The following is a 27,209-nucleotide window of genomic DNA, read 5'->3' as shown; positions in this document are numbered from 1 at the left end:
GAGGTATTTTAATATTCATGGACGCCTTACACAAAGGCTCCCCGAGCGGTACAAAGAGGCAGATTTTTCAATAAGTCGCATCGGGGAGTGAGGCTGTCATCAGACACTACTAGTACACAGGATAAAGCTCTCGCACTCGGGTTAAATAAATCCGATAAAATTTAACGGATTCCTTTTACACAAAGCCTCGTTATTTTAAATGTCACCTATTTTTTGTTTGTTGCGGGTCTGTTAATGCATTTTGTTTACGGGTAAACTAGGCTTTATTGCGATTAGCGATTAGTCTGATCTCCGCATGATGTTTCGCTCAAGCTGTAAGCGAGGGCGTGATAAGAAAATCAAGAGTGTAATATGATCACCGAAAAGTGACTGGTAAATATTAATTTACCTATATTGATATTACGTAGAATAAAGCAATTTAAATATTTAAGCTGTTAGTAGTAAGCTATAGTTCATTTAAAAGGCTGTTAACACCAAATTTAGTTGAAATTGATGTTACTTAAGCAGTTTTTTATCAAAAACTTTTTGTAGCAGAAAAAATGTTAATACTCATCAATCTCATCATATTTCAAAGACAGTCTCGATAGGTACATGATTGGACAAAATCGGCTCTATAGAAGATAATTGCAAAGATTGGTCTTAAAGTCACCATTAAACGGTTCTACTTATGTTTTAACTGTTTTGACCCTTTGTAAAAAATTTTTCTCCAATATGCTCGGAAATGTTCACCTTATTGTAGCAAAAATAGTACGGGAAGTTCTTCGTTATTGTCAAACTCTATTAAAAAAAAATCAAACTATCGCTGTCCTGTTCTAGCGGACGGGAATGAAAAAAACGCTACAGTAATAACTTATTACTGTAGTGTTTTTTACTTTTTAAAAATAAAAAACGCAAACAGCCAATTATTATAGCCGCGAGCCGCGTCTACACGACCCGATCAGCCACAGACAATCCAACCTCTAGACATAGCATAGTCGCGCTACCCCCTCTGCCACACATACGGTAGCGTTACTCCATCTTCGAGTCAATCCCGTGCCGTGATTGGTCCGTGTCTTTGAACGGACCAATCACGGCACGGGATTCGCTCACCTCGTCCCCCCGCACCCCCGTATTTTTGGCAGCATCGGTTTCATGAAAGAATTGGCCTAAGCTCAGTCTAGAGGTTGGATTGTCAGTGCGATCAGCTATCATTTCAAGCTATAGGATAGAGTGAGATAGTAAGATAAACCACCTTACTTGTCTCGTTCTTACAAGACCGTTGTGCTCGTGTATAATCGTGCGAATACTGCTTAATAAAATCAAAGATTATTTTTATATTTTTTTAAGGATCTCATCCGTGTTTATAAAGCTTATATAGTTTGTCAAAGGACTTTCTCATTTCAAACATAGAGAGAATCATACTATCTTTGTCTTACACTAGTACTAGCACCCAAAAGTAAAGGATGGGTATGGTTCTTACTGACTGACAAATTGGTTTGACCAACTATATTGCACAATTATATTGAATGAACGAATATTGAATGGTACTGACTGGCAGAATAAGTTTGTACCCTTAACTTTTAAAAATTAATTAAAGAGGGAAATTGTTTTTGACATTTTTGATGTGAAGGTTCGATTTGAGTGATGCTTGATGCTTAAATAATTATTATTTTACCTTATTTCCTCGCATGTTTGGAGAAAAGCACTATATATGCCTCGGCAGGAATAGCAATTCGTGGATTCGTCTTCTTTGTCGGACTCCGCTTCGCGTCGTCCGACAAAATCGAAACTCATCCACGAATTGCCCTTTCCCGGCCTCTGCAATAATGTACTATAATGAATCAAAATTCCAAAAATGTCTCCACTCGCCCATTTCAGTCTCTGATAGGGTTTGCACGACGGATCCGAAATGTATGGGAATATCCGCGGATCCGGATCCAGATCCGGATAATTTCATACATTTCGGATTCGGATTGCAAACCCTAGTCTCTGACTATTGGCGCTCTCAGTGATAGAGCGCCAAACTAGCTCGAATGAAATGAGTGCGTTTCATCCCTTAGTTTGTTAATATACTAATTCACATTTCTTAATATATAAGAATTGTCAGCATGTACACTCCTTACGAGCCTTGGAAGAATGAGAGCTTTTCCTTTAAAGCTCTGACGACGCTAATGCGCATATTGTAATGATAATGCGGGTGCATCTTTACTCAACCTAATTTTTGTAAACGACCCGCCAGTTCACGAAAGATTAACCACCGACGTTGACGATGATATTACCATATTACCGACCAGTATGTCATTGAACTTTGCTCCTTCTCTCTTAACTATAATGTATATTATATATAAATTTGCTCGTTTTTGATAATCAATGTAATATTAATAACAAAGAATATGTACGTTAAAATAAATACTTTACCTACCTTATCCCTTTTTCCCGCTTTTACAGAGAAACCAACTTCTGAACAATTTCAAATGTACAAGTAGGTACTAGTCATTTATTATCTATGGTATACCAATGAGTTAAATTGCATTCTAAAATTCTCAATGCTTTAATATAGACGATAGCAAATAAACGGGCTTCGAATATTTTACTTTAAACTCGTGCTATAAGGTACATAAGTTGGTACCTAAGCGTTTGCTTTACTCCCTAAATTTCTATTGGTTGTGTAGTCTTCGTTGCTTTGCGTAAATAACTTCACTCCAAACAAAGCTGTCCCTAAACTATAACCCTTACTATTTATTCTTCTTTAATGCTGATATATTTAGTCATGTCATTTATATATATTATATCTGTAACTACTAGTTATGAATGTATCTAAAGCTTTAGATTATGTTTATGATGTGCTTTCTTCTTAAATGTATCCACTTAATAGGATTACAAAAACGGCCGACTCATACTTGCTTTGCATATTTTATCAATTACCATTGTGTCATGTCTCTTCACTGACGATGTACACATAAGTAGCTATGCCCGCTTGGGTTTATGAGACCCCTGTCTCCTTTGACATCCTATGTCGTGGCTTAATAATTTAAATCACGCCCAAACACGACAATGACTAATAAATTCTATTTATAAGTTTTTATTATGCACGGCAACCGGGATTGTAAGAATGTTGGAACAGATCTCTGTTGTGCCCTTCCATATGTCCTATTTGTAAATAACTCAATCGTTGTGGTTTATCGTCCTGAGGGTTTTCTTTTCAAAGATTGAAAATTACTAAAATTAAATGATAAAAAATTAACACACTTGTGACTTTATGTTTATTATCATATGGCCTACTAGATGTAAGGTATTATTTGAATGTCAATGAGTCTTGGCATTGGCTTTATAGCCACGGGACTAGTCCTCAGAATCGTGTAAGCAGCCCAATGGCATCACCAGCAACTTTGCATCGAGTAGGTATGCCGACAGTATGCGAAGTCGGACGTAAATCAAGGAGGATTTAAATAGATCGTCGCATGTTTACGTTTATGGAGGGCCGTCAGCGCGCCTCACGCTCGCCTACGTCCTCAGAATACTAAGAAAACCGAAGAAAAAATATAATAATCGAATATATTTCACATCAATTTTATTCATTTAACGATACTCCTATACTCTTATTTCAAGTTGCAATTTCTTGAGCAGTAGGTATATTACCGACTCGATCCAGCCTATTATGGATAGCTTTATCCATCTTTATCCACGTGATAAAATAACTGTCACTGTTTAACACCGTGGGAAAGAAAGTGACGGACACCGTTTTATCACGCTGTCACGTAGACAAGAACGACCATCATATCCGTGGTGTCTTTGTGTTCAATGATGTATCGTGACTTACGAAATGAGTTGTCGCTTCTAAAAGTTAGCTATGACGTCACAAGGATTCGTCGTATCGTATCATGCAGTCGACTAACTAAAAAAAAAACCAACTTTACCAATTTGTACAAATAAGGTGTTTGCCCAATGAAAATACCCACAAGGTATCACGTGTTATGAATGATTTGATGCGCTGCAGGTTTTGTAGTTACAAAATGTCTTTAGTTCGTCGGCTTTTTTTTTATTTCCTACGATTGAATTTGCCCAATTGCTGACACCCTATGATTCTCTCCTCTCTCTCTCTCTTGATACTATTACAGCGATAACACACCCACGATACAGGAATGAATGTTTACCGGCCACTGATTTGGTTGCGGGTAATGCAATTGTTCTGCGATTATGGAGATTTAGTCATTCATTAAAATCTATTCAGTTTGTTTATATTGTTTATATTAGAGCAAATAAAATACGCCAAGCAGGTAGTCAGATAATCTAAAGACCTACACATTTAAAAATATCGCTCTACGCAGCTAGGTAATAACAAGTATTTTTGCTGTGTGTTTATAGTATCAGCTTGTTATACCTACTTATTTATATCATATAATGCTTAAAAGCAACGTTCGTTATTCTTATTACATATTATCTATTTATTTATCTGTATGTGCCATCCACATACGGAGGTCCTTACGTCCGTATGTCTATCTATTGAAGTCTTGCGAATTAGACATTGACTGTTCATTAGCGAGTATTATTAAAATCTTAATAGAAAAAGTAATTGTAAGTATAGTTTTTTATTTAAATGGAAATTAACCTTGCTTTTACTGCCAATTCCGGCATGTGCGACTGCAATATAATAGTCCATGTTGCTATCAATTTCACCAACTTCGGTAGGTATCTGCTGTCCTAGTTAGGTTGAGCACTTTTCATGACCGGGTAAAAGAAAGTGGCCTGCTCACGAATCACGTTCGGGGACAATTTGGTAATGAGGGGAAGTCGGTGCCTGGCGCAAGCTCTTCTACTTATTATTACACTGTTTAATTTATTTGTCGAATCCACCTTGTCTGAAAGCTATTACGTTAGTGCTTGCGATGTCATAGACGACTACGTATGGATGAGGCACGGACCTATTCTTGTTTAATTGCAATGCTTAAAATTATAACTAAGATGTCTATAGTTATTTGTTTATTCTACCTATTCACTTTATACCTGTTAATAAGTATCATCTGATTGTGGTTTAATTAATACCCATTAAGATCTGTATGTGCTTAACTAATAAATATGTGGAGTACGATAAAAGACATACCGCATTCACCGGAAATAAAATTACAGGCACAAAACACAATTGAAGCGTTTTGTCACCAAAATGTACCTTAACGATCTAGCAAGTAAATACAAGTGCCGCTCGCAAGTTGCTTTGGTGCGTGCTTTGGTGATTACTTGCGTAGGTACTTATACTTATTTAAAATTTGAAAGGACAGACAAAACCGTGATGTAACTGTTCCTACGCATTTTTAAAGATTCTCTGAGAAGGATACTTATATATGGGTTAAAGATCTACTGCATTGTTCATTTCTGAATACACTTCGAAAATATGCTTGTGTGCACACACACAAGCATATTTTCGAAGTGTATTACACTCTTGATTTTCTTATCACGCCCTCGCTTACAGCTTGAGCGAAAATACTGCCTCTAGCTAGAGTAATGAAAACCACGCCACACTTTGTATCACATCATAAACAAAATTAAATGTTTGGGATTACTTATGCTGCATGAATATGAATAACATTGTACCTAACTATTCGAAAAAAATAAAACAGTGACTTTGATAGAAATGCCGCATCCATGCTAAAATATACCTATGATAAATACGCGCCGCCGCAGGCCGCATTCGTGCTGCCTTAGCTAACCTTGGCGTAGCTGATACTATGCCGTGCTTTTGTAGTTAGCCGATCAAACTTTTGGCGATTTCACATAATAACTATGATTATGTTTAAATGCGGTATAAATTGAAATATTTTTATATAGCTAATTTATTAAATATAATTTTTATTTTTTGGTATTAAGAGCCAACAGGAGTGGTCATTTCTCCATACAAACGTACTCGACTGTTTCCTCCGTGGGTTTTGAAGCTAGAGCAATGATTTTTTCAACACAGATTAATATTATCAATATCTGTGTCGGACCGTTTTGCTTTTATTGATATTTTTGTTTTTTAAGGCGCTAGAGCCCTTCAAAAATGGCCAAAATGGCCTAATTGACTATGCCGCAATGAGAGGCGTGCTATTCAAAACTGATATCAATTAGTCAAAAAAGCAAAACGGTCCGACACAGATAATGTCATAGTCATTTAGATTTCCAAATTTGGTTACGATTGGTTAAGTTTTGGAGGAGGAAACAGTCGAGTACGAAACCTCGATTTTTGAGATTTTTACGCAGGGTTTTTCGCACTAGTTTTAGGAGCCGCTGCCGTTAGCGAGACGGGTATATTTACCTAAAATATTTAAATCTTAGCTCCTGTTGGCTCTTAAATATTCTACATTTAAATAAGTAAATACATATATTATTGTGATGTTTTGTGACCGATATACTTATAATAAGTTATCTGAAAGAATATAAATAACAATACAGTTGGAAGAAAGCGATACCCTTTGGTATCGCATAATTGAAGTGGGTCGACAACTGTGTGTTCGTTGCCGATAAAACAATCCAGTTTAATGGACACCAATGAAAACCACTGGTGTTTAATGCATACGCATAACTTAGGTTAAATTGTTAGTGTCATAGCATAGTTTAATACGTACAATAAATCCTAGTTAATTTAACTTTCACTTAATTTGACTGTTTCAGAGTAAATTACGAGTAAGTAATAGGATCATAATGTTTTTACTGAGAGTCTTTTCATGTTAGTCGGCTTGCAGTGCATCTCGCGATGTATTTCGATGAGATTTATAATCTTCGAATAGGATTCCGAATTTTACTTATTTAGGTAGCACTGCATCATCAGAGAGGTTGTCATATATATTCCTGCAGTATCATTAGAATGTGTAGCAGGATAGGTAACTAGGTGGCGAATTTTTAAATCGATCAAAACTGTATAACTTACTATAATACTGTTTTTTTTACCATTGCATTCTTCATTTAGAACAATCCCTACTTCTCAAACACAAGTTATATCTTTCAAAACAGGACATAGGTATGTATATGATATGACTAGATCAATTAAAACAGGTCATTTTGTATGGATATACCTATAATGTAACATCTCACCTCTTACGTTGCACTTAAGTATATTTGAATAGATATACAAACGACCACTAATTTGAGCTGTTTACAAAATTAATTGATAAGCACCAACCACCAAACTTGTCATCTATTGGCAGTTTAATCACTCCACAAATTGGTGGGTAAATTATAGGAATATAGCTGAAAGTTTGGCATAAGTAAGGGTCGGTAAGGGTTCTGTTAAACCCGCCTCTCTTACATCGCTTCTTGTAATGACTCACTCCAGTTTGCAAAATTTCACGTACCCCCGCGTTGCACAGTGTAGTAGGTCGTGTTTTTTTTAAAGTTGTCCCCCACACTTTTTTTTTCAAATTTGGGATTTTTCATGTTATTTCTACTCAGAATCACTAGCTCTTTCTATCCTAATAGGAGAAAAAAAGTGTCCCAAAATTTCCATACATTTTTCGATCCTTCCATTCCGCGACCGCCATACAAAGTCTATGAAAAATAGTGACGGAATGAAAATAAAAACCTTATTAGGACACTTTTTTTCTCCTATTAGGATAGAAAGAGCTCGTGATTCTGAGTAGAAATAACATAAAAAATCCCAAATTTGAAAAAAAAAGCGGCCAATTGCGAGTCGGACTCGCCCATGAAGGGTTCCGTATTTAGGCGATTTATGACGTATTAAAAAAAAACTACTTGCTAGATCTCGTTCAAACCAATTTTCGGTGGAAGTTTACATGGTAATGTACATCATATATTTTTTTTTGTTTTATCATTCTCTTATTTTAGAAGTTACAGGGGGGGGGGGGACACACATTTTACCACTTTGGAAGTGTCTCTCGCGCAAACTATTCAGTTTAGAAATAAATGATATTAGAAACCTCAATATCATTTTTGAAGACCTATCCATAGATACCCCACACGTATGAGTTTGATGAAAAAAAAAATTTGAGTTTCAGTTCGAAGTATGGGGAACCCCAAAAATTTATTGTTTTTTTTTCTATTTTTGTGTGAAAATCTTAATGCGGTTCACAGAATACATCTACTTACCAAGTTTCAACAGTATAGTTCTTATAGTTTCGGAGAAAAGTGGCTGTGACATACGGACGGACAGACAGACGGACAGACAGACAGACAGACAGACAGACATGACGAATCTATAAGGGTTCCGTTTTTTGCCATTTGGCTACGGAACCCTAAAAAGTGTAGGGGACAACTTTAAAAAAAACGCCCAGTATTACTCGTATTTTTGTTTTAGTCTTATGGGTATTTTGCTTCCGTTGCATCAACATCGTTGCAAGCATTTGTGTGGTTGATCCCCATTTTCTGGCTTAACAGTAGATCAACGTCGACTGAACTATAAACTGAAATAGGTAGTCGGACTAGTCGGTGCAGGAGTTTTCGCAACCGCGGTCCATTCTAAATATGTATTGTGTTACCACTTTTTATGAAGTCGTCGTTTGTACAATATGAGGGGTAACCACCTCAGAAAGCTTTTAATAAATATTGTTATACCTTCTATCTACGTTCGGGAAACGGAAACCTAATTTACGGGCGTACTTCGGTACCTCATACAAGCAAAGGTTGAGTATGTTTTAGAGCTCACTTTACTCGTACTTCTCAATTTTACAGGTTTTTAGTACACCCGTTTTTACACAGTATACTGAAAACAGTCGAATCTAGTATTGGAATATCATGACATTTTTTTTAAACACTGCTGATAATTAGTAACTTTGGGCCCGATTCGGATTTTGTAATAGACATCTATTAGACATCGCCAAGATACGATAACAATATGTTTAAGATCTAACCTGTCAAATATGACATTTCCGCGATTCTGAAGATACTTTTGAACGATTTCCACAAGATATTACTTAGAGATCTAATTCACATCTAATAGATATCTAACACGATCTATCGTAAAAGGGACATTGGTTGCCCGAATTTCGCTGCAAAAGAGAACTAGTTGAAATCTAAACTATAACGTATCTAGAATGGTTCTAGTACGTGTCGTCTCTTGTGAATATCTTGAAGTTCGAATACGGCAGTTTGTCTGATTGTCAATAAAAATGGGATTTTCCTTTTCTTCTCCCCAGGTTTTACATTCTAAAACCTTTGCCCGTACAAAACAGTAAAAAAAGAGTGATAGTCAGATTTCACAAAAATGGCTTTCGCGTTTTGTTTTCGATCCAGTAACAGCAATTTCGGTGTATAATCCTAAATATTGCAGTATGCATAATTGCATATACACATTAAACAGTGCCCGGGATTTTCGGTGGCTTTTTCGAAATGTCTGTTATCGACGTCGAATGTAGTTTCGTATCCATACATACACGAAGCTACTAAACAGATTGTCAGTAACTAATCGTATCATCGGCGTGCGGGAATGAATCAGAGACGAGCTCCCGAAAAAAAAACTCTTAGAAATAATAGCCTTATTTTTAATAAACACCTATAAAATGATGAATATCACGTTGATATTAATTACTTTTTTCCACTTTTAGGTACATTAATGGAGTATCCTCTTAAAAAAATATAAATGTTCCAAACGTTTAAAAAAACCTTCTAGTTTTTGATATAAATGGCTGTAGGTCGGACAGCTCTGGCTGGGACGGACAGACGAATATGACACCGTAAGATTGTGATTATAATCTCCCTACCGTCAGTTATAATGTAACTAGCGAGATTATAATATGACGAGTGTTTACAATTTTACGGTGACAGATATAACGAAACTATAAAGTTCCATTTTTGCCAAAGTGATAATTTATAGGGCTTCTGCAGAAAAATTAAGCTTAGGTACCGGAGATCCGGCAGACCTCGTCGGCGATGGCGGGATAACTTAGACTCCTTTTTGAGCGACTGGCCAGATGTAGCTCAAAATCGGGAGGAGTGGAAGAAGAGGGGGGAGGCCTTTGCCCAGCAGTGGGACACAATAGGCTCGCAATAATAATAATAATAATAAGAGCTCAAAACCCTTTGTAGGTTACCAGGGCACTTTCTTGCTGCTATCTCAGCCTTCATTTTTGGCCACCAAGCGTTGTCAAAGGCTCCCTCTACGTCTAGTGAAATCAGTATAGCTATTCGCTTTCCTATTATATGTTGTTTCAGCACTTTTACTAGATCGTAGAGGGAGTCCTCTGTGCTTTTTTGTGGCATAAAGCCATATTGATGCTGGTCTATAGTTTTATATACGTGCCATTTCAATCTAGTAACCCACATTTTTTCATATATTTTCCCTAAGACTGAAAGAAGCCCAATTGGTCTATAAGATCTGGGTTGATTTGGGTCTTTGTTTGGTTTCTTTAGTATCACAACTGTGGCTTTCTTCCAGATCTTAGGGAAGTATCCCAGGTTTAAGCATTTATTGGTTAGAGCTAAGAATATCCCGTCGTCATTTAAGACTGAGTGTGTACAGATATCAGCAGTGAGCCCGTCCTCCCCAGGCGCCTTTTTTGGGGAAAAGCCTAGCACCACTTGACGGAGCTCATGGTCAGTAAACGGCGGGTCGTCAGTTTCGGGTGCTGATTGTAAGGCCACTTTTGTTCTTATTCCTGTATGTTGCGGGGTATCAGTGTTTGGGTTATCATCTGGGAATAGGGCGTCTGCAAGTAGACGAGCGGATCCTCGTGCTGTCTGCACTGTGCCTGTTGGGTCTTTTAGTAGCACGTCAGGACGTCGAGGTTCCACTCGTCTCAGTGTCTTGTACACCCCATCCCACAGATTGTCTCGGTCTGTCGAGGTGCAGAATTTTTTCCAACTTTCCGTCTGTGCCGCTTTCGCGGTGTTGAGATAATCTTCCCGTGCTGTCAAATACTCTTCTACTACCGTTCCTCTTCTCCGCGCAGCGGCACAACGGATTCGCCTTTTGCATGTCATCATCTGGTTTCTCTTTGCCTTCACATCATCCGTCCACCATGGTGGTTTAGTGCTGAATCTTGGGTGGCCACGTCGTGGTATGGTTGCATCACAAGTTTCAAGTATTGCTTCAGTATATGCTTCTACAACTGATTCTGCCTCTTCCACTGTATCGACTTTAAGTGTGTCTGCACTTGTTAGACCATGTCCTTGTAGCTTAATTTTTATGGTGGTTTTGAAATCAAACCATTCGGCTTTTGCTGTGTTGTATATTCGGGTTGTAGTCGGTGTTGGGAATGGGGGGATTGAGGTTGTGATTTTAATTATTATGGCGTTGTGGTCGGATGAAGTAAGGTCAGATGCAACTTTCCAACATCTTGAGAGACTCTCGCTAGGTGGTTGGATCAAGGGTCAGATGCAGAAGGCGGTGATCTTGGACACGGCGCGGATAGTCCGCCGGTTCCTCTCTCTGCAGCCCTGACCACCGGCAGCTTGGGCCTTGCCCCGCTGCTGGCGGCACCCTAGGTTAGGTTTTTTATAATATGTTTATAAGTATTTTGTATTGTTTTTGTAAGTGTTTTTGTATTTTATTTTTATATCCATATTATAAAATAACCTAACTTAAGACCAAAAATAAATAAAGAGAATAATAATAATATAGGTATCGAAGCTTTTCCTTAAGGATATAGTCTTAGCACAGATCGCGTTGAAACAACACTAGCGATAACAATAAATTCTATTAGGTATAAATATAAATTCATTGAAATGCATTCTGGCCGAGCCCTGCGCGTGCGCCCTAAATCGCTACACGTTTACGTCATTTACGTAGAATGGTTAATAACCACTATATACCTAAATAAAACCTTGGCGGCTTGGTAGGTAATTATTCAGAATGCATTGTTCACTAGGATTACCTTTTCAAATCGGTGGAATCATAACCACCTAGGTACTGTTTTAATTATAATCTATGACCGACACGTTTAGATTGATTTAGATTTATTTAATTCATATTCTAGAGTAGTATACACGTGAACTACGGTAGCTTTAGATTTATTTACCTAATTCATATTCTAGATTACTGTTATGTACGCGTGAACTAAATAGACGGTGTAATACACAAATAGATACATGCACACATAGCAGTCAATAGTACATTATTGTCGAGGCTCGGAAGTAGCTGCTCTACTTGCAGGCTGAGGAATCGTTTTAAACGGACGACCTTGGGAGTCCGTTTAATTGAATCCGAAGCCAGCAAGTAGCCTTCCAGCCGAGTCATATATAGTGCTTTTCTCAAAAATGGTGCAAGAAATATAAATATTTTACAGAAGCAACGTTCTAATTTTCACAGAAAAAAGTAAAATCGTTAAAAAGATTTGCTTGCCGCCTTTAAAAAAAAGAAGTGTATTTTTCTGCTGAAAATACGCCAACGTATTTGAGACACCTAAATAGTCTTACTTTTACTTACGCCTCACCTGATGGTAACCGGTCACCGCATCCTATGGACGTCTACACTCCAGGGGCGTTACATGCGCGTTGCCGACCATTTTAAAACTTATACACTTCTTTTTTTGGAGGTTTCCTTAGACTTGAAGATTCAATATCGCTTGTAAGTTTGGGATCGTAGACTATTCATAGCGCGCCTTTGGACTGATTTGAAGGGACCAAGGTGGCATCTAGGTGCTCCTGCCCAAAGGTGACAGCAGTACTCATTATATGGGATCTGTCCATGGTCGTACGCAGCATTTTTTAAGGGGTGGGGCAGAAGTAAGGGAGGCTGGGGACGTTGTAATAGGGTACGGTTGAAACAGAGATTCTTAGCTTATGGTCAGAGACCAGGGTGGGACGACTGCCCCACCTTGCCCCACCATGGGTACGCCTATGGATCTGTCTGCCCCAGAGTAAAGTATCGAATCGGACTAGGATTACCTTTTCAAATCGGTGGAATCATAACCTAGGTACTGTTTTAATTATAATCTATGACCGACACGTTTAGATTGATTTAGATTTATTTAATTCATATTCTAGAGTAGTATACACGTGAACTACGGTAGCTTTAGATTTATTTACCTAATTCATATTCTAGATTACTGTTATGTACGTGTGAACTAAATAGACGGTGTAATACACAAATAGATACATGCACACATAGCAGTCAATAGTACATTATTGTCGAGGCTCGGAAGTAGCTACTTGCAGGCTGAGGAATCGTTTTAAACGGACGACCTTGGGAGTCCGTTTAATTGAATCCGAAGCCAGCAAGTAGCCTTCCAGCCGAGTCATATATAGTGCTTTTCTCAAAAATGGTGCAAGAAATATAAATATTTTACAGAAGCAACGTTCTAATTTTCACAGAAAAAAGTAAAATCGTTAAAAAGATTTGCTTGCCGCCTTTAAAAAAAAAAGAAGTGTATTTTTCTGCTGAAAATACGCCAACGTATTTGAGACACCTAAATATTAGTCTCACTTTTACTTACGACTCACCTGATGGTAAGCGGTCACCGCATCCTATGGACGTCTACACTCCAGGGGCGTTACATGCGCGTTGCCGACCATTTTAAAACTTATACACTTCTTTTTTTTTTTATACACTTCTTACCTAAATAAATAAAAAATGCAAGCGATTTCAAGGACTTTTGGTTATTTTAGAAACTGCTAGACGTAGGGTGTTTTAAAAGGTCAAAAACGTGATACTTAATAGTCATAATTTGTCAGAGTCGCCGGTCAAAGGAACTGAGGTGGAAAGCTTCCAGATTAGTAATTCATTACAAAAATCCTCTTTTGTTATTTCTACTATTATTTTATGGGGTCTCTTCCCCATCGCTATTTCATGTTATCAGTGCAAATACCACGAACAATTATTAGAAGGCATAAAAGCAACGCAAAGCTTCACCCCGGAATTTCTTAACAAAAGTTAAACTCGAAAACTACGAAAAATCGGCTAACATACATGGGGTATATTCTGATAACCAGCGAAGAGGATTCTAAAAAAATTTTTTGGACGTCAAGATTTGGACCACCCTGTATAGGGTAACAGCACCAGTGGCCAGCCAGGTACCAGTAGTCAGCCTTTTGAGTCGTTTATTGGTCATAAATATCTGGTATATTCGTTTAAACAAATCACGAGTACTCAAATAGGAGCTTTGATTCCTTATTGGTTAATACGTCACACGACAGGTGCGGTGAGGGAACGGGGGGAAGAAATATACTCGTTCATAAAGGTGCTGTTTGTCGACGAGTGCAATAGTGTCATATTATATTTGAATGAAAATAGCAATATTTCACTTATAAATTGAGGGGGCTGGCCACTGGATAACACTTTTTTCCAAATAATCCAGTGCCCAGCCCCCCACGGCTGACCTTTGGGTTATTCGTTTATTTTATTATTTTCGAGCCAATGCGACCGTTAGGACCGTTAAATTTACATTTTCAAATTTAGTTAGGCATGCCCTAGTCAATTTAAAGTAAAACCCAGTAGTCAGCCGCATTTGAAATAACGTTTTAATGCGGCTGACCACTGGGTTTCGCTGATCCAGTACTCAGCCATTGACCTTGCTTCGTACTTCGCCGCCAAAAATACGTCCAGATTTTTAAACCCTATCTCATTGAAATAAGGTTCATAAGTGTATACATATTTTTGACGTTAACTATACATAACTACCTGGTCGGTATAATATGACGTTGTTTATTAATGATAAAATGATGATTAGATCTGAATAGACTCGTTTAATAATTTTTACCGAATACCTACAAGGAACAATATCATATATTAGGATTTACCTCGTTAATTTTTGACGGATTAATTATTAGAAAATAAATATTGCGATTCTTAGTTTGCAAGAATAGTGTTAGTTAAGTACCTATGGGCAACAAATTTCGTGTCATAAGAATTGTATGTACCTATAAGATTTTTTTATTTTATTAAATAAGTAAACAAGTACCTAAGTAATACATATAAGCAAAAAAATAATAAACTAAAATTAAAAACTACAACTAACTACAATAACAATAACTAAAATTATGAATAAAATATAGATATTATAACATCATTGATTTTGATATATGCAAAAAATTATAAACTAAAATTAAAAACTACAACTAACTACAATAACAGTAACAAAAATAATAAAGAAAAAATAAATATTATAATATCGTTGATTTTGATATAAATATTAGTGATTTTGATCTAATTATTATGAATAGTTTATATAGGCTGAGTACTGGGTACACAGAGGCTGCTTACTGGATTTTGGAGGCTGACTACTGGAGAAAAGTGCCATTTTTTGTTTAAACTTAATTAGAGATATTATAAAGAGGATTGTTATTTTTTTAAATATTTTGTTTTAAAACTATGATAAACAATTGATCTAACCATGTCATTTGTTTAATTATCCGACTAATCCTGTAGAAATGCCGAACGTTCAAACTTAAAAAAGTCGTTATAAGGCTGACTACTGGTGCCTTTACCCTACAGGGTGGCTAAAAAATAACTGCATTTCCGTTGCCAGGGAGGTTTTGGGATTATACTGAGCAATTTTTACTATGAGACCAACCCCTAAGTCGCGAAAAAAAAATTTGACTTTCCTGCATTTTGGCTGGTCCATTTTCTATGGGAGGTCTTTTGCCCATTTTGGCGCCCCCCCTTGTACGGCGCCCGGGGCACGTGCCCCCTCCAGCCCCCTCCCTCCTAGTTACGCCACTGTCTGTATACAACATTGCAGTCCCGAAATCAAGACTGCAATATTTTTTAATTTTTAATTTTTTGAATGACCATAAACTAAGCACTTCGCGACCTATTTTTTAACCGGCAACGTCGACTTTGCCGTCCATTTTTGAGAAAAATTATAAACAACCCTTTTTTTGTGTCGGGGGTTAAAGAAACATAAACCTATTTCAATAAGACTATGCACTCTGGTATTCACTTTAAACAAAATGTAGTAGGTATGTAGACGGGGTGGGGTGGAACGCATAATTTTCGACCCGTATGTACGTAAATTCTAATATGGATTCTTAAAAATCTTGCTTTAGTATGTAGGTAATCACCATACTCCAGGGTTGGGGGGTGGATCAGATACGAGTGCGGATACGAGTCAGAGCTCTCTAAATCATTTAAACAATAACGACTTCTCAATTTCATGTCTAAAGTTAAGAATCACGAACAAAGTCTGTATAATGACGTGCGGCGAATACACAAGGTGTTTTAAGAAGTTGTCCAAAAAGATGAGCAAGTCGCTGCGCGGAGGTGGACTATTAAACACTTCACAGATACTCGACCTTCCGTCAGAAGGCTAAGAGGAACTTTGCGTCTTACAATCGTGGGATTAAAAAACCCAAACAAATTTAGTAAAAGGAGGGATAAGATAAAAACTAGGTACATACATTTATTTATCTCCTCCATTTTTCTGTCTTAAGTATCATAGTTTAATGGATGACTGACGCTAGACCGGGCCGGGGCCGGGCTGGAGCTTCAGGCGCTTCGTTTTGTATGGAAAGCACAACGTGATCAGTGATCACCAATCAGCCGTCATAGAAAATGACATGACGGACGCCTCGGCCCGGGCCTGGCCCGGTCTAGTGTGAGTCAGCCTTTAAACGGCAACACTCATGCAGGGGTCATGAAATCTGACATTTTAGTGCTTTTATTTTTTCTTGCCTGTCCACTGTTGTAGGCAATTAAAGTATATATTAACGAGTTATACGTCCAATTGCGTTATTCTACATCCAAATTTTGCTCGTCCTATCCAAATTTTCACAGTGATAATAAAGATGCATTGATTCCCCACTTCTCGATGATTAGAGCGGGTAGGTGGAATTAACCTAACCATATTGATATGTCTCCGATATAACTTTGATAGATGAGAGACTTGACGGACGGACGGACGGATCGTCACCTACAGATCTATTGAATTCAACGACGGTAACAGCACGAAAAATCCTGGGCATGCAGCCATGGGAAAGGAACTGATTACATACGCGATGTCGTCTGCAACTACTGAGGTTCTCGAAATTCAAGTTGTTAGATTTTCAACCTAGACCAAGGAGTCCTAAGCTAAAGAACACTGATAAGTAGGTTCCAATTTGCGGATATGTAACGTACATGATAAGTACATACATTTTATAATGATGCGAAATCCACTGATATCCACATAATATTCGGCTATATTAAAGCCCAAAAGCCGCTAGGTGAAGTCGAGAACATTGTCTTGTTTAGCGCCTTGGCTGTGCTAAGTATATCACGTACTAGGCTCGTCTACGCGGTGGGCTGTGGAATTTTAAATACGAAAAGGTGTTTCTGAAAATGTTTATGCTTGGAAAAAATGTAGATTTTCCTTGAAACGAGAGCATTCTTTTTTATTGTCGATTTATGTTAAAGCACATGCACTGACTGTGGAAACGTGATCACACTTTAACCGTTTGACTGAAAGTACTTGTTTCGATATAAAATTTGATGAGCCAGCGTGCGGAGTGAGAGGTATGTGGTGAGAAGTAAATTGCATTGAAAATCGAAACAATAATTTTCTGGAAAACGGATTATTTACTTTCAAACTGTTGTGACGCTTGTGACTTTATATTTGCTTTATATTATGACGACTACAGAATGTACATTCAGAATTTAAAATGATCAAAGAGACCTAAAGACGATTTATAAATACCTATAAAAGGATACCCCACTCGACATAGTATATCGATTTACTTAACATGTTTTTTTTATAATGTGACGGTTTTGGTTGTCGCCAATCTCGCCATGAAATGAAATGACATATTTAGCCACTTGGGCGTCACATCTATTTGATGTTGACTGCACCTATAATAATTATACGAGTGTAACACATCGATATAGTGGTGTAACATGCTAAATTATGGTTTATGGTCAATCGATTGAAATACAGTCAGCAGCAGAAGTTCCTAAGCGGGCAAGATGTTCATATCATAATTACCTTGACGCGCTCTTATTCTCTTAACAATAAAAACGCGTCAAGATTATTTTGAACACCTCGCCCGCTTAGCAACTATTGCTGCTGACTGTACAAGAAACTCTCAGATCACAAGAATTCTTTGATACGTAACGCCATCTATACTTGATACACCAAGTATACTTGCGATAGGTCTACTGGTGGTACAGAGAGAGAAAGGAATACGCAATCCTTACTACAGTTCGGCATGTACCGGTGCCTCAGCTTATTGATTTACAGTATTGTGGGTAGATGGCGCTTTATTTTTAACTTATCTTTGCCAATTAAAGGACTAAAATAAAATCAAAATATTTACATATATGTATGTAAGCTTTAACCCCTTGATATGTTTCATTTGAAATTGATTAGGTAGTTAGGTATATATTATTAAATGCTTGTTAATTAGTATTGTTGGGCATTAAGATTATCAGTGTACCAATTTTCATTTTTGCGACAAATAATGGGTTTCATATTCCTTCGAGAAAGGAACGGGTCATACAGAGCTTTATTTAATTAATATTATAAGCATTGATTATTGATTGTATATTTGTCCACAGAAACGTGCGGTGCCAACGACTTCCGCTGCAACAACGGGAAATGTATATCGGGCTCGAGTCGGTGTAACAGCGTCGTGGACTGCCCAGACCATGAAGACGAAGTCGGTTGCGGTGAGTTAGTTTCTAAACACAAGTTGGTTTAAATATAGTGCCTTCCATGCCATATTACGTCTATTCGATTGATATCGTACAGACTGCAAACACGGCGACTTCCAATGCCGGGACAGCAATGTATGCATCGAAGAAAGAAAACGATGCGACGGTGTAGATCACTGCAATGATGGGTCTGACGAAATAAACTGCCCCGCAGGTAAGAAAAATGCCGATCGTAATTATTATGATATATTAAAATATCGGTACCTGGCTGTAACTAAATGTATGTTCGTTTCCTTATGCTTCATTTTGGATTGAAACGGTAAGTATCTCGTATATTCGCATGGTCTGGTCACCACGTATGCTCGAACAGCGGAAAGTTTCGCTGCCAAGATGGCACTTGCATATCAATGCTTCTGCGCTGTGATGGCTACAGAGACTGTGCAGGCGACGGCAGCGACGAGATGGGTTGTCGTAAGTGTTCACCTATTTAAAAGGTATGTCTATCTTTTGAAACTGGTGGACTGATATATTATGTTTATTTAAAAAGCATGCACGGCAAACCAATGGCAGTGCGATTATGGAACCTGCATCAAGCGAAGCCAGCGCTGCGACGGTCGCGTGGACTGCCCCACCGACCGATCCGACGAGCGCAACTGTCTCGGTAACCATCCGACCGAACTAAATGCTTGCCTACCTAAAGTTGGTTAATTTCCACCAATATTTCTCGTCCGAGCTTCGCAAGACTTTGGTTCGGATCTGAATATTAATAGTGTACCTTTTATTTGATTTTATTTTTTACTGATTATATTTTTCATCGTCATTTAAATGGTTAAAATAATACTTCCATTATTATTTTTGTCATACTACGATTATTATAACTTAATCTTAAATTATCATTTATCTCATTCAATTAAAAGCCATAAGCCATATATCACTAAATTAATAATTTCATTATACCATTGTATTAGTTAATATAGCATGCTAAACAAATATGAATTTAGCTAGCACGCACATTAAATGAAATGAACATTAAGGGATATGATTCGAGTCGTCAGAATCACATGTATGTGGCTGCAATATGTTAACTTCAAAATCATATATTGAGGAAAGCGGACAATCAAGTACAACTATGGTAGCCAAGTCATGACCTTTCTCTCAGACGAGTCAAATATGCTCCCAGTTTCGTAGCACAAAGTCGAGGATAATGCATACGAGTATTGTTACAATTATTTTTAACGGGGTTTCTAATGGGAGTTTTATACTTAAAAAAATACAAATATAGTTTTGTAATATTTGTATTATTTATTACAAATATAAAGATATATTACCATTGTGACAAAATAAAATACAGCATAGCACCAGAGGGGTCGCGTATCAGTAGTAGCTTAAGGTTTTCGATTTGTTTACTCATAGGTAAGTATTTGTGTGTTCTCACTAGTGCCACATACATATTCACTTAGATTGACTTAAATTTATTTGTGTGTTCTCACTCATATATTTACTTCGATTGACCTAAATTTATGTAAATGGACACGTGCCTTTTAATATCGCCCTTATTTAATGTGTGTGCTTTTCAATCACCTAATTTTTTTAATATTTTGCATGTTTATTTTAATATTAGCTTTGCCGCCGCTGACATCCCACGAGTACTTTATGTGCAAAGACGGAACGTATATACTGCAAAGTCAAAGATGCAACAGAAATTACGATTGCCCTTCAGGAGACTATTCCGACGAAGTGAATTGTCGTAAGTTCTTTCAGTTTAAAGTTTTCGGTTTTGTTTGTTGTTTTCTTTCTTTTTCGTCCCTTTTTCTTCTTCTGTCCCTTTTTCTTCTTCTGTTTCTCTTTCTTCTTGTTCCATTTCTATAGTTTATATACTTACTATTATTTATTTGAATCGTAAATATTGCTCTGATGAGCTTCCATTAAATTTGATAATTATAATAGTCCTATATTCATTGCTTATTCATTGATCGTTTGATTGCTTTCTTTGTACCATCACCCACACTGTTAACGGACAGTTCGTAAACCTTATTACAAAAGGCATACTGTCCACCGACGGACAATTAATTAAGAGTAATGCTGTTTGTACATCAAATATACTTACTCTATTTACTAACTAGGCTACGCTACGTATTTACCTCGCGAAGTGCCTGTGAGCTGTGGCCACTTACTAGCTGTGCGTAAAATTAAAGAAGTACCTAGGTTCATATTTAAAAATACACGTTTTATTTTAATTATAAATTAAAAAAAATCTGTTTTAACTAAACGTTCAATATACATATTTTTATTATTATATTTATTATCTAAAGTAAGTATGAATTTTGCTTTTCTCACCCTACTACTAATATTTGTTGAGAAATGTTAGGCATAAAGTCTTGTAGTTATTTCCTTAAATATAACATACTTTGTCATTTACTATTTAATTAATTTAAATCTTTTGAAAAGTAGATATCTTAGACTAATAAGAAGACTTAACAATAGCACATTGAGCTTGTGATAAAAAACAGGTTGTCCCGTAACCCAACGATAAAGCAAAGAGGAGGCTGCGTCCTGGACGCAGCACTGCAGGTGTCTGGTCCACTCCTCTTCGTTGTAGCGTTGATACGTGTCAACGTGTATAAGACGAGATTTCTTTTATCCGTCAGCATGTGGTGAAGGCGACTTCAAATGTGACAATGGCCACTGCATCCCGGCATCTAAGCATTGTGACAGAACGCATGACTGTCAGGACAGTTCAGACGAACGCGGTTGCAAATATGGTTTGACTTTTTTAACATTCATGATTTTTCAAGATATGTTTAAATTATTCGTACCTACAATTGTACAGTCAAGAGGTGATGGTTGGGCAGTAACGTTTGACAGCTCTAAAATTGTAGATTTCGAATTTGTGTCCCAATTTGAAATTTAATTGACTTAGTTTTTTTGTGAACGTTTTATTTAGGTACCTACTTAATTTTTTTATCTTCCGTTGTCTATGAAAAGGTGAAATCAGTTCGGCAAACTTTCTGACAAACATATGTTTGATTTATCTAAGTAAGTACGTACAATATTTTTTGAACCTGTCTAGAATAAGTATGCAGCATGTACTTATGCAGCATATCAAAATTATACCATATAACAACCAATAACCAATTATATTATTGGTTGAGGACCCGTACGCTCACTAGAGCACATCATGATACGTGGAAACACGACGCACTGAATTTAATGTTGACTATCAGCGTGTATCAAGTTAATAATTGATTGTTAAATAGTTCCTGATTAAAAGCTCCCATGTAAGCAAACCATGGTAAACTGTCAGAAAAATTGCCTTATGAGTTCTCTCTTACACCAGTCCCGTTGTTAAAGCTTTGCCTACTAAATCAACTTTTACCTCTAACAAATTTTATTTAATACTTTTTTTAATAATTAGTTACGATGTATTATGTTGCTTTGACTAAGAAACAGAGAGTTTTTTCATCATGTGTAGATTGTATTTTTTTGTTTAAGGAGTGTCTACTTTGACCTCAGATAACATACATATGTATTATGTAAACATAGCGAATCTCATTCATGTATACTATCGTGCATAATGATAATTTGATATGTCCAGGGAACATAATGCCCATATATCTACTTTTAATATTAATAAGTCCCATTAGTCAGAAATATTGCAAACCGGCAGATACTTTAGAATAAGTATGTTTTGTACATATTTCTGGCCCGTGAAGGGTTGTGGTTTAAGCGATAAATTATGACAGGCACAATATGCATGGCTTATGAATATAAATGCTCGAGCGGGCAGTGTGTGCTCGCCGACGCACAATGCAACGGGACGGCCGAGTGCGCAGACGGATCCGACGAGAGGAACTGCCCTGGTTGCAAAAGGGACCAGTTCCTGTGCAGGGACGGTTCCTGTCTCAACATCGCGCTACGATGTAACGCTAAAAGAGATTGCCCTGGCGGTGAGGACGAGTTAAACTGCGGTAAGTATTGGATGATTTCCGTTGGCAAAAAGTTACAAATTGTTTCCCTCTGTGATAGGCATGTGCATGTACACCATTTGATTATATTACTGCACGGCATGTTACTCTTAAAAAATCACTTCATTAGAATAAAAACCGTTAGGTAAGTTAAGTTATTAGTTTTGAATTTAAATTGTTGTTCGCAATTAATTTGTAAAATGACGTTAGGTACTGTATGTCAGTTCGCTTTAAATATCAATATTTTTTAAAGCAATTTTAAGAAATCGAACAGTTGTAAATGTCCGTTAAATGCTTCGTCCATGTTTTGCCATTTAAAGTCAATAGATTTGGCACAAGCGATAAGCAATCTGATGTGGCATATGAAAAGTGACATTTTAAGAGATGATCAAGATACTGTGTGTTGCAGGGCCGCAGCAATGCCCGGTGGATCAGTTCACGTGCGCGCCGCAGTCGCAGGTGCGGTGCGCCGTGCACTGCGACGACGTGGTCGAGTGCGACTCGGCCGAAGACGAGCTCGACTGTCCTTCACCCGGTACTTTTAAATTATTTACAGTACATATGGGGCTACTTTTCCGCACTAGTGCGTAAAATAGCACTTTTCGTGCGTATGTCGAAACTTTAAAGTGCCATATGTAATGTAAAACGTTGTTCGATACACGTGCGAATAGGTAATTCGCAACTCGTGTCGATTTAAAACACTCCCTTCGGTCGTGTTTTAATTTATCGCCACTCGTTTCGAATTTCCTCTTTTTCGCACTTGTATCGAAAATAACTATTCCTCCACTGGCTATGCTAGATTTTATTAGCATTTTATACTACTGAGAACTCAGCCTGCAGCATAAATGTCCCTTCCCATCGAAACTGTCTAATTATATCCATATTTATTATGTGTAAAAATCGTGAAAGTTGAAATCATATTTATTTATTTCTTTATTCAACCATTTTTCTATGGAAAACCAGCGTCTCCGTAATGTTTAATGGCAATCAAAGTAAAGTTCATTCGATGCCTACAATCGAGGGATAACTCATTCATTTCCTTGAAAAAGAAAATTACACGCATTTTCGGTGGATACCTACTTAAACGAAATTCATGAATACAATTGTTTATCTAAATTTGTATTTATCTATCTTAGGATGCGCCTACAACCCATCAAACAAGCTTTGCTTCATTTAGAGCTGTCAGATGACCCCGAATATATTTTTCTCTATTTAAATGTAATTACTACCATAGGAGATGCATATATATATATATATATAAAGAATAGAATATTAGACTGTAAAAATATTATTGTTGCCTTTATTACACTTTAATCTAAATTATACTTTAATTTTCACATTTTGGTATTGTGATAAATATCAGCTGAAATACCTATTTCTGCCGCCACTGCGAAAGTAAATATTGTAAATTGTTGATGTACGTATTCAGCACTGCGTTCGTTGCCATGCTAAGTGTGATATGTAATGTATATCTACGCGGTGCCCAGTGTTATAAATATGTTATTAATATTCCTGGATTTGGTATATTTACGATGACTTACGATCAAAATTGAATTTACGATGAAAGCATTGACGTATAATATCTAAGGACGGGCTAATGGGGCACTAAAAATGGTACTAGTTCAGCGGTGTTACTCACGAATTCTAGTCAATCGTGCAGTCTAACGCGACTAGTTGCGACCAATAGCGCGCGTAATGCGAACTCGTCAACCAATCGCGCGCGTGATGCGAACTAATCAACCAATCGCGTTGTAGCGATTTCACACCGCTGTACTGGCCCGTCATGCCTCATTATTATTGCCCGTAAAGCCAGATGGATGAAAGCTATTAGGTTAGGATACGGAAAGGTTTTGAATTGTGTGTTTTGTTAAAGAGCCGTGCGAGCACGAATGCGACGGGAACTGCCTGGTGCCGTCGCAGATCTGCAACGGCGAGCAGGACTGCTCGGACGGCAGCGACGAGTACTTTTGCAACAACTGCGAAGGACCTGACAACTTTAGGTCAGTTTATTTGATAATAAGACCACTTTTGCATAGCTACTAACTACTATTTTATTTCTTGACCATAAATAACCAATTAAATTACTAGATCATCTTGCATTAGTAATTTTCAGTAGTCCTTTTAAGTCAACAACAAATGCCCAGGACGAAAGCAAACCGCGTCGTGCTCCGATAAAAATGTTTTGGTCAAGTAATGTTAAAACATATGTATTTTATGATTTAGATTTAGAGAAATATATTAGATCATAATATTAAATTAAAATACAAATTATTCTACACTAATGTACTATAAGAATTTTTATTATGCTCGTCAAGTAGGAAAATAATTATCGATTATATCCAAATGTATACCTAAGTACCAACGCTTATCTAATAATGCTCGGATTATATATATGAAAATGAATTTTAATTTGTCATTAGCGAGTGCAATGTGGCTTTAGCGAATTATGCTAAATATATATGTTTAACGTATGACTGCGCGAATGGTCAATTTACATTATTTATTTATTCTATCATACAACAGAGTTTTTCTTCCCGTCAAAGATCTAATTATATTATCTTAATAGATCTATTAATATAATGAATACCCAATTATTTAGTTATAAGTATTACAACAAAATTGTTTGTTTTTGTGTTTAGATGTAAGAGTGGAGAATGTGTGAACAAAAATGTGCGCTGCAATGGCCTACCAGATTGTGAGGATGAAAGTGACGAAGATGGCTGCGACAAAATCATGATACCATCGGGTAAGTCGTACGTCAAACTTCACTTGACGGTATACTCACCCGCACAGTATGCGGACGAGCTCCGAGGGTCTGGGAGGCCCCTTAAATTGCGGGCGCCTTTCTCTTTATCTCGCCAATTTTGGTATCGTTTTTGTATAAATCATTTATGGTAGGTATCATATTGAATTGAAACCATTCTGAAGTAAAAAAATATAAAATATACTAACAAATACCTGTTTTTATTCCTCTTCACGCTTAAACCGCTGAACCAAGCTAGTTTAAATTTGGTATATAGACAGTTTGAGTCCCGGGGAAGAAAATAGTAGTAGTGTAGTAGTAGTAATCACTTTATTGTACACAACACAGGATACAATAAGATCACTTTATTGTACACAATAGGATAGCTTTATGTCAAAAATCACCCCGTAAGGGTGTGAAAAGGGAGGTGGAAATTTGTATGGGGAATCAATAAAGCTGCTGAACCGATTTAGAAGAAATTTGGTACAGAGATCATCATCATTTTGAGCAGACGAAGTTGCAGGCAGAAGCTAGTATATCAAAACTCTTCCAATATCGACGACGTATCTCTTTTGATAGCGTATTAATCTTTATTATTTTTTGGTTTTAATGTTGAAACTTATTAATTTACAGAGAAATGTACCGACACCCAGTTCCCATGTAATAATGGCTTCTGCATTGACATCAACTTCTATTGCGACCGCCACCCGGACTGCACCGATGGCTCCGATGAAGAAAACTGCCGTAAGTAACGTTTTATTGTATTTTTAATATTGTTTAGAAAGGAAAAGTGTCCTATAATTATCCGAGATCGGTTTTATTGTGGAAAAATATGTGTTACTTACTTGCAATTTCAATAGTGCTAAACATATTTTTTGTAGAATATGAGTATTTTACACTTATGCAATTAGCAAAACTTTATCAATATAAAAAATAAATAATTATTTTAAATCAATTAAGTTACTGAATCGTCATGTCTAGTGAAAATGAACCTCTACTCTTAACAAAACAGATCAAATCAGGATTTTTTAAAATTTTTTAGTTATTTTGTTACACTATATTTATCACAAAACAGATAAAACGGCATTTACTGCATAGGAATTTTATTCGATACCTACCTTTTTGTCATATTTTATTAAATTTCATATACCTAACTAAGTCGATACGCGATACACGACGACAGAAAATTATTACTTATTAGACTATATTAACAACTTTGAACCGTTTTCTTCACGGTGTTTGATTGTTACACAAGACCGGTTTTGATTTTGCTAAGACTATTTTTTAGGTATAATTATTTCGTAAAATGCAATTTTATCTGAATAATTATCGCTCATGTCATGTATCTTGCCTTGGTCAGGGGGCCAATTTTTTAATATTTAGCGCTCGATTTCGTGTAACTCCCTTCAATATAACTCCACTACTAGGCATTTAAATTCTACTAAGTAATCGAATTGAAAACGAGTGGTCAATACCACTAGATTCCATATTTATATTGCTCTTATTTCAAAATTATCAATTCGCGGTTTACCACGGATTTTCGACTAACGAAATCGAGCGCACGATATCCAAAAATCGACTCCCTATTATATATCATGTTATATATGTTATACGTCGTTATTCATAAATGTCTGCTAAGGTAATCAGCTGACGATCGTCGTTTGTCCCTCTCTATGGCATAACAACAGATAGGGACAAACGACGATCATCAACTGATTAAATTAACAGCCGTTTATGAATAACGCCATAAGTAAGTATTTAATGCTGCTAACAATAGCAGCAGGTGCAAATTTCAAACACATAGATGCACAAATGCACTGTCAACGCTTGTAAAGCAATTTAGCACTAATATTTGAATAACCGCACATATTGGCTATAAATGGCACCACTGACGAAGATGCACATTGCACAAATTTATTAGACTACTTCATAATTATCTATTTATGTACCAGTTAACTAATCTTCTCCCTATAGCATGATACTGTTTCAACTGATGTGATATAGTCGTATCTCTAGGTTTGCGTCTAACTAAGAG

At 36.9% G+C, this 27,209-nt stretch overlaps 1 protein-coding gene and 1 long non-coding RNA gene across 2 annotated transcripts in view; one reads left to right on the top strand and one right to left on the bottom strand.

Moving 5' to 3' along the window:
* The window catches only part of LOC134660791 (basement membrane-specific heparan sulfate proteoglycan core protein), a 211,424-nt gene that overhangs the window by 139,435 nt on the left and 44,780 nt on the right, over nt 1–27,209 (top strand). Inside the window, exons 10-18 of the mRNA XM_063516579.1 lie at nt 18,371–18,481; nt 18,564–18,680; nt 20,088–20,213; nt 21,115–21,228; nt 22,210–22,434; nt 22,841–22,966; nt 24,305–24,431; nt 25,071–25,177; nt 25,808–25,918. Of these exons, the coding sequence (XP_063372649.1) occupies nt 18,371–18,481; nt 18,564–18,680; nt 20,088–20,213; nt 21,115–21,228; nt 22,210–22,434; nt 22,841–22,966; nt 24,305–24,431; nt 25,071–25,177; nt 25,808–25,918 (1,164 nt within the window). The remainder of the gene's footprint in view (nt 1–18,370; nt 18,482–18,563; nt 18,681–20,087; nt 20,214–21,114; nt 21,229–22,209; nt 22,435–22,840; nt 22,967–24,304; nt 24,432–25,070; nt 25,178–25,807; nt 25,919–27,209) is intronic.
* On the bottom strand, nt 1,571–1,817 carry LOC134660853 (uncharacterized). The gene is made up of 2 exons (XR_010097908.1): nt 1,759–1,817; nt 1,571–1,727 (listed from the first exon to the last, which is right to left on the bottom strand). It is a non-coding gene; the product is annotated as an uncharacterized LOC134660853 (long non-coding RNA).

Source organism: Cydia amplana, chromosome Z (genome assembly GCF_948474715.1).
Source record: "Cydia amplana chromosome Z, ilCydAmpl1.1, whole genome shotgun sequence".
NCBI lineage: Eukaryota > Metazoa > Arthropoda > Insecta > Lepidoptera > Tortricidae > Cydia > Cydia amplana.
Note: the sequence above shows the minus strand (reverse complement) of the source record. Positions and strands in the feature narration are given on the sequence as shown.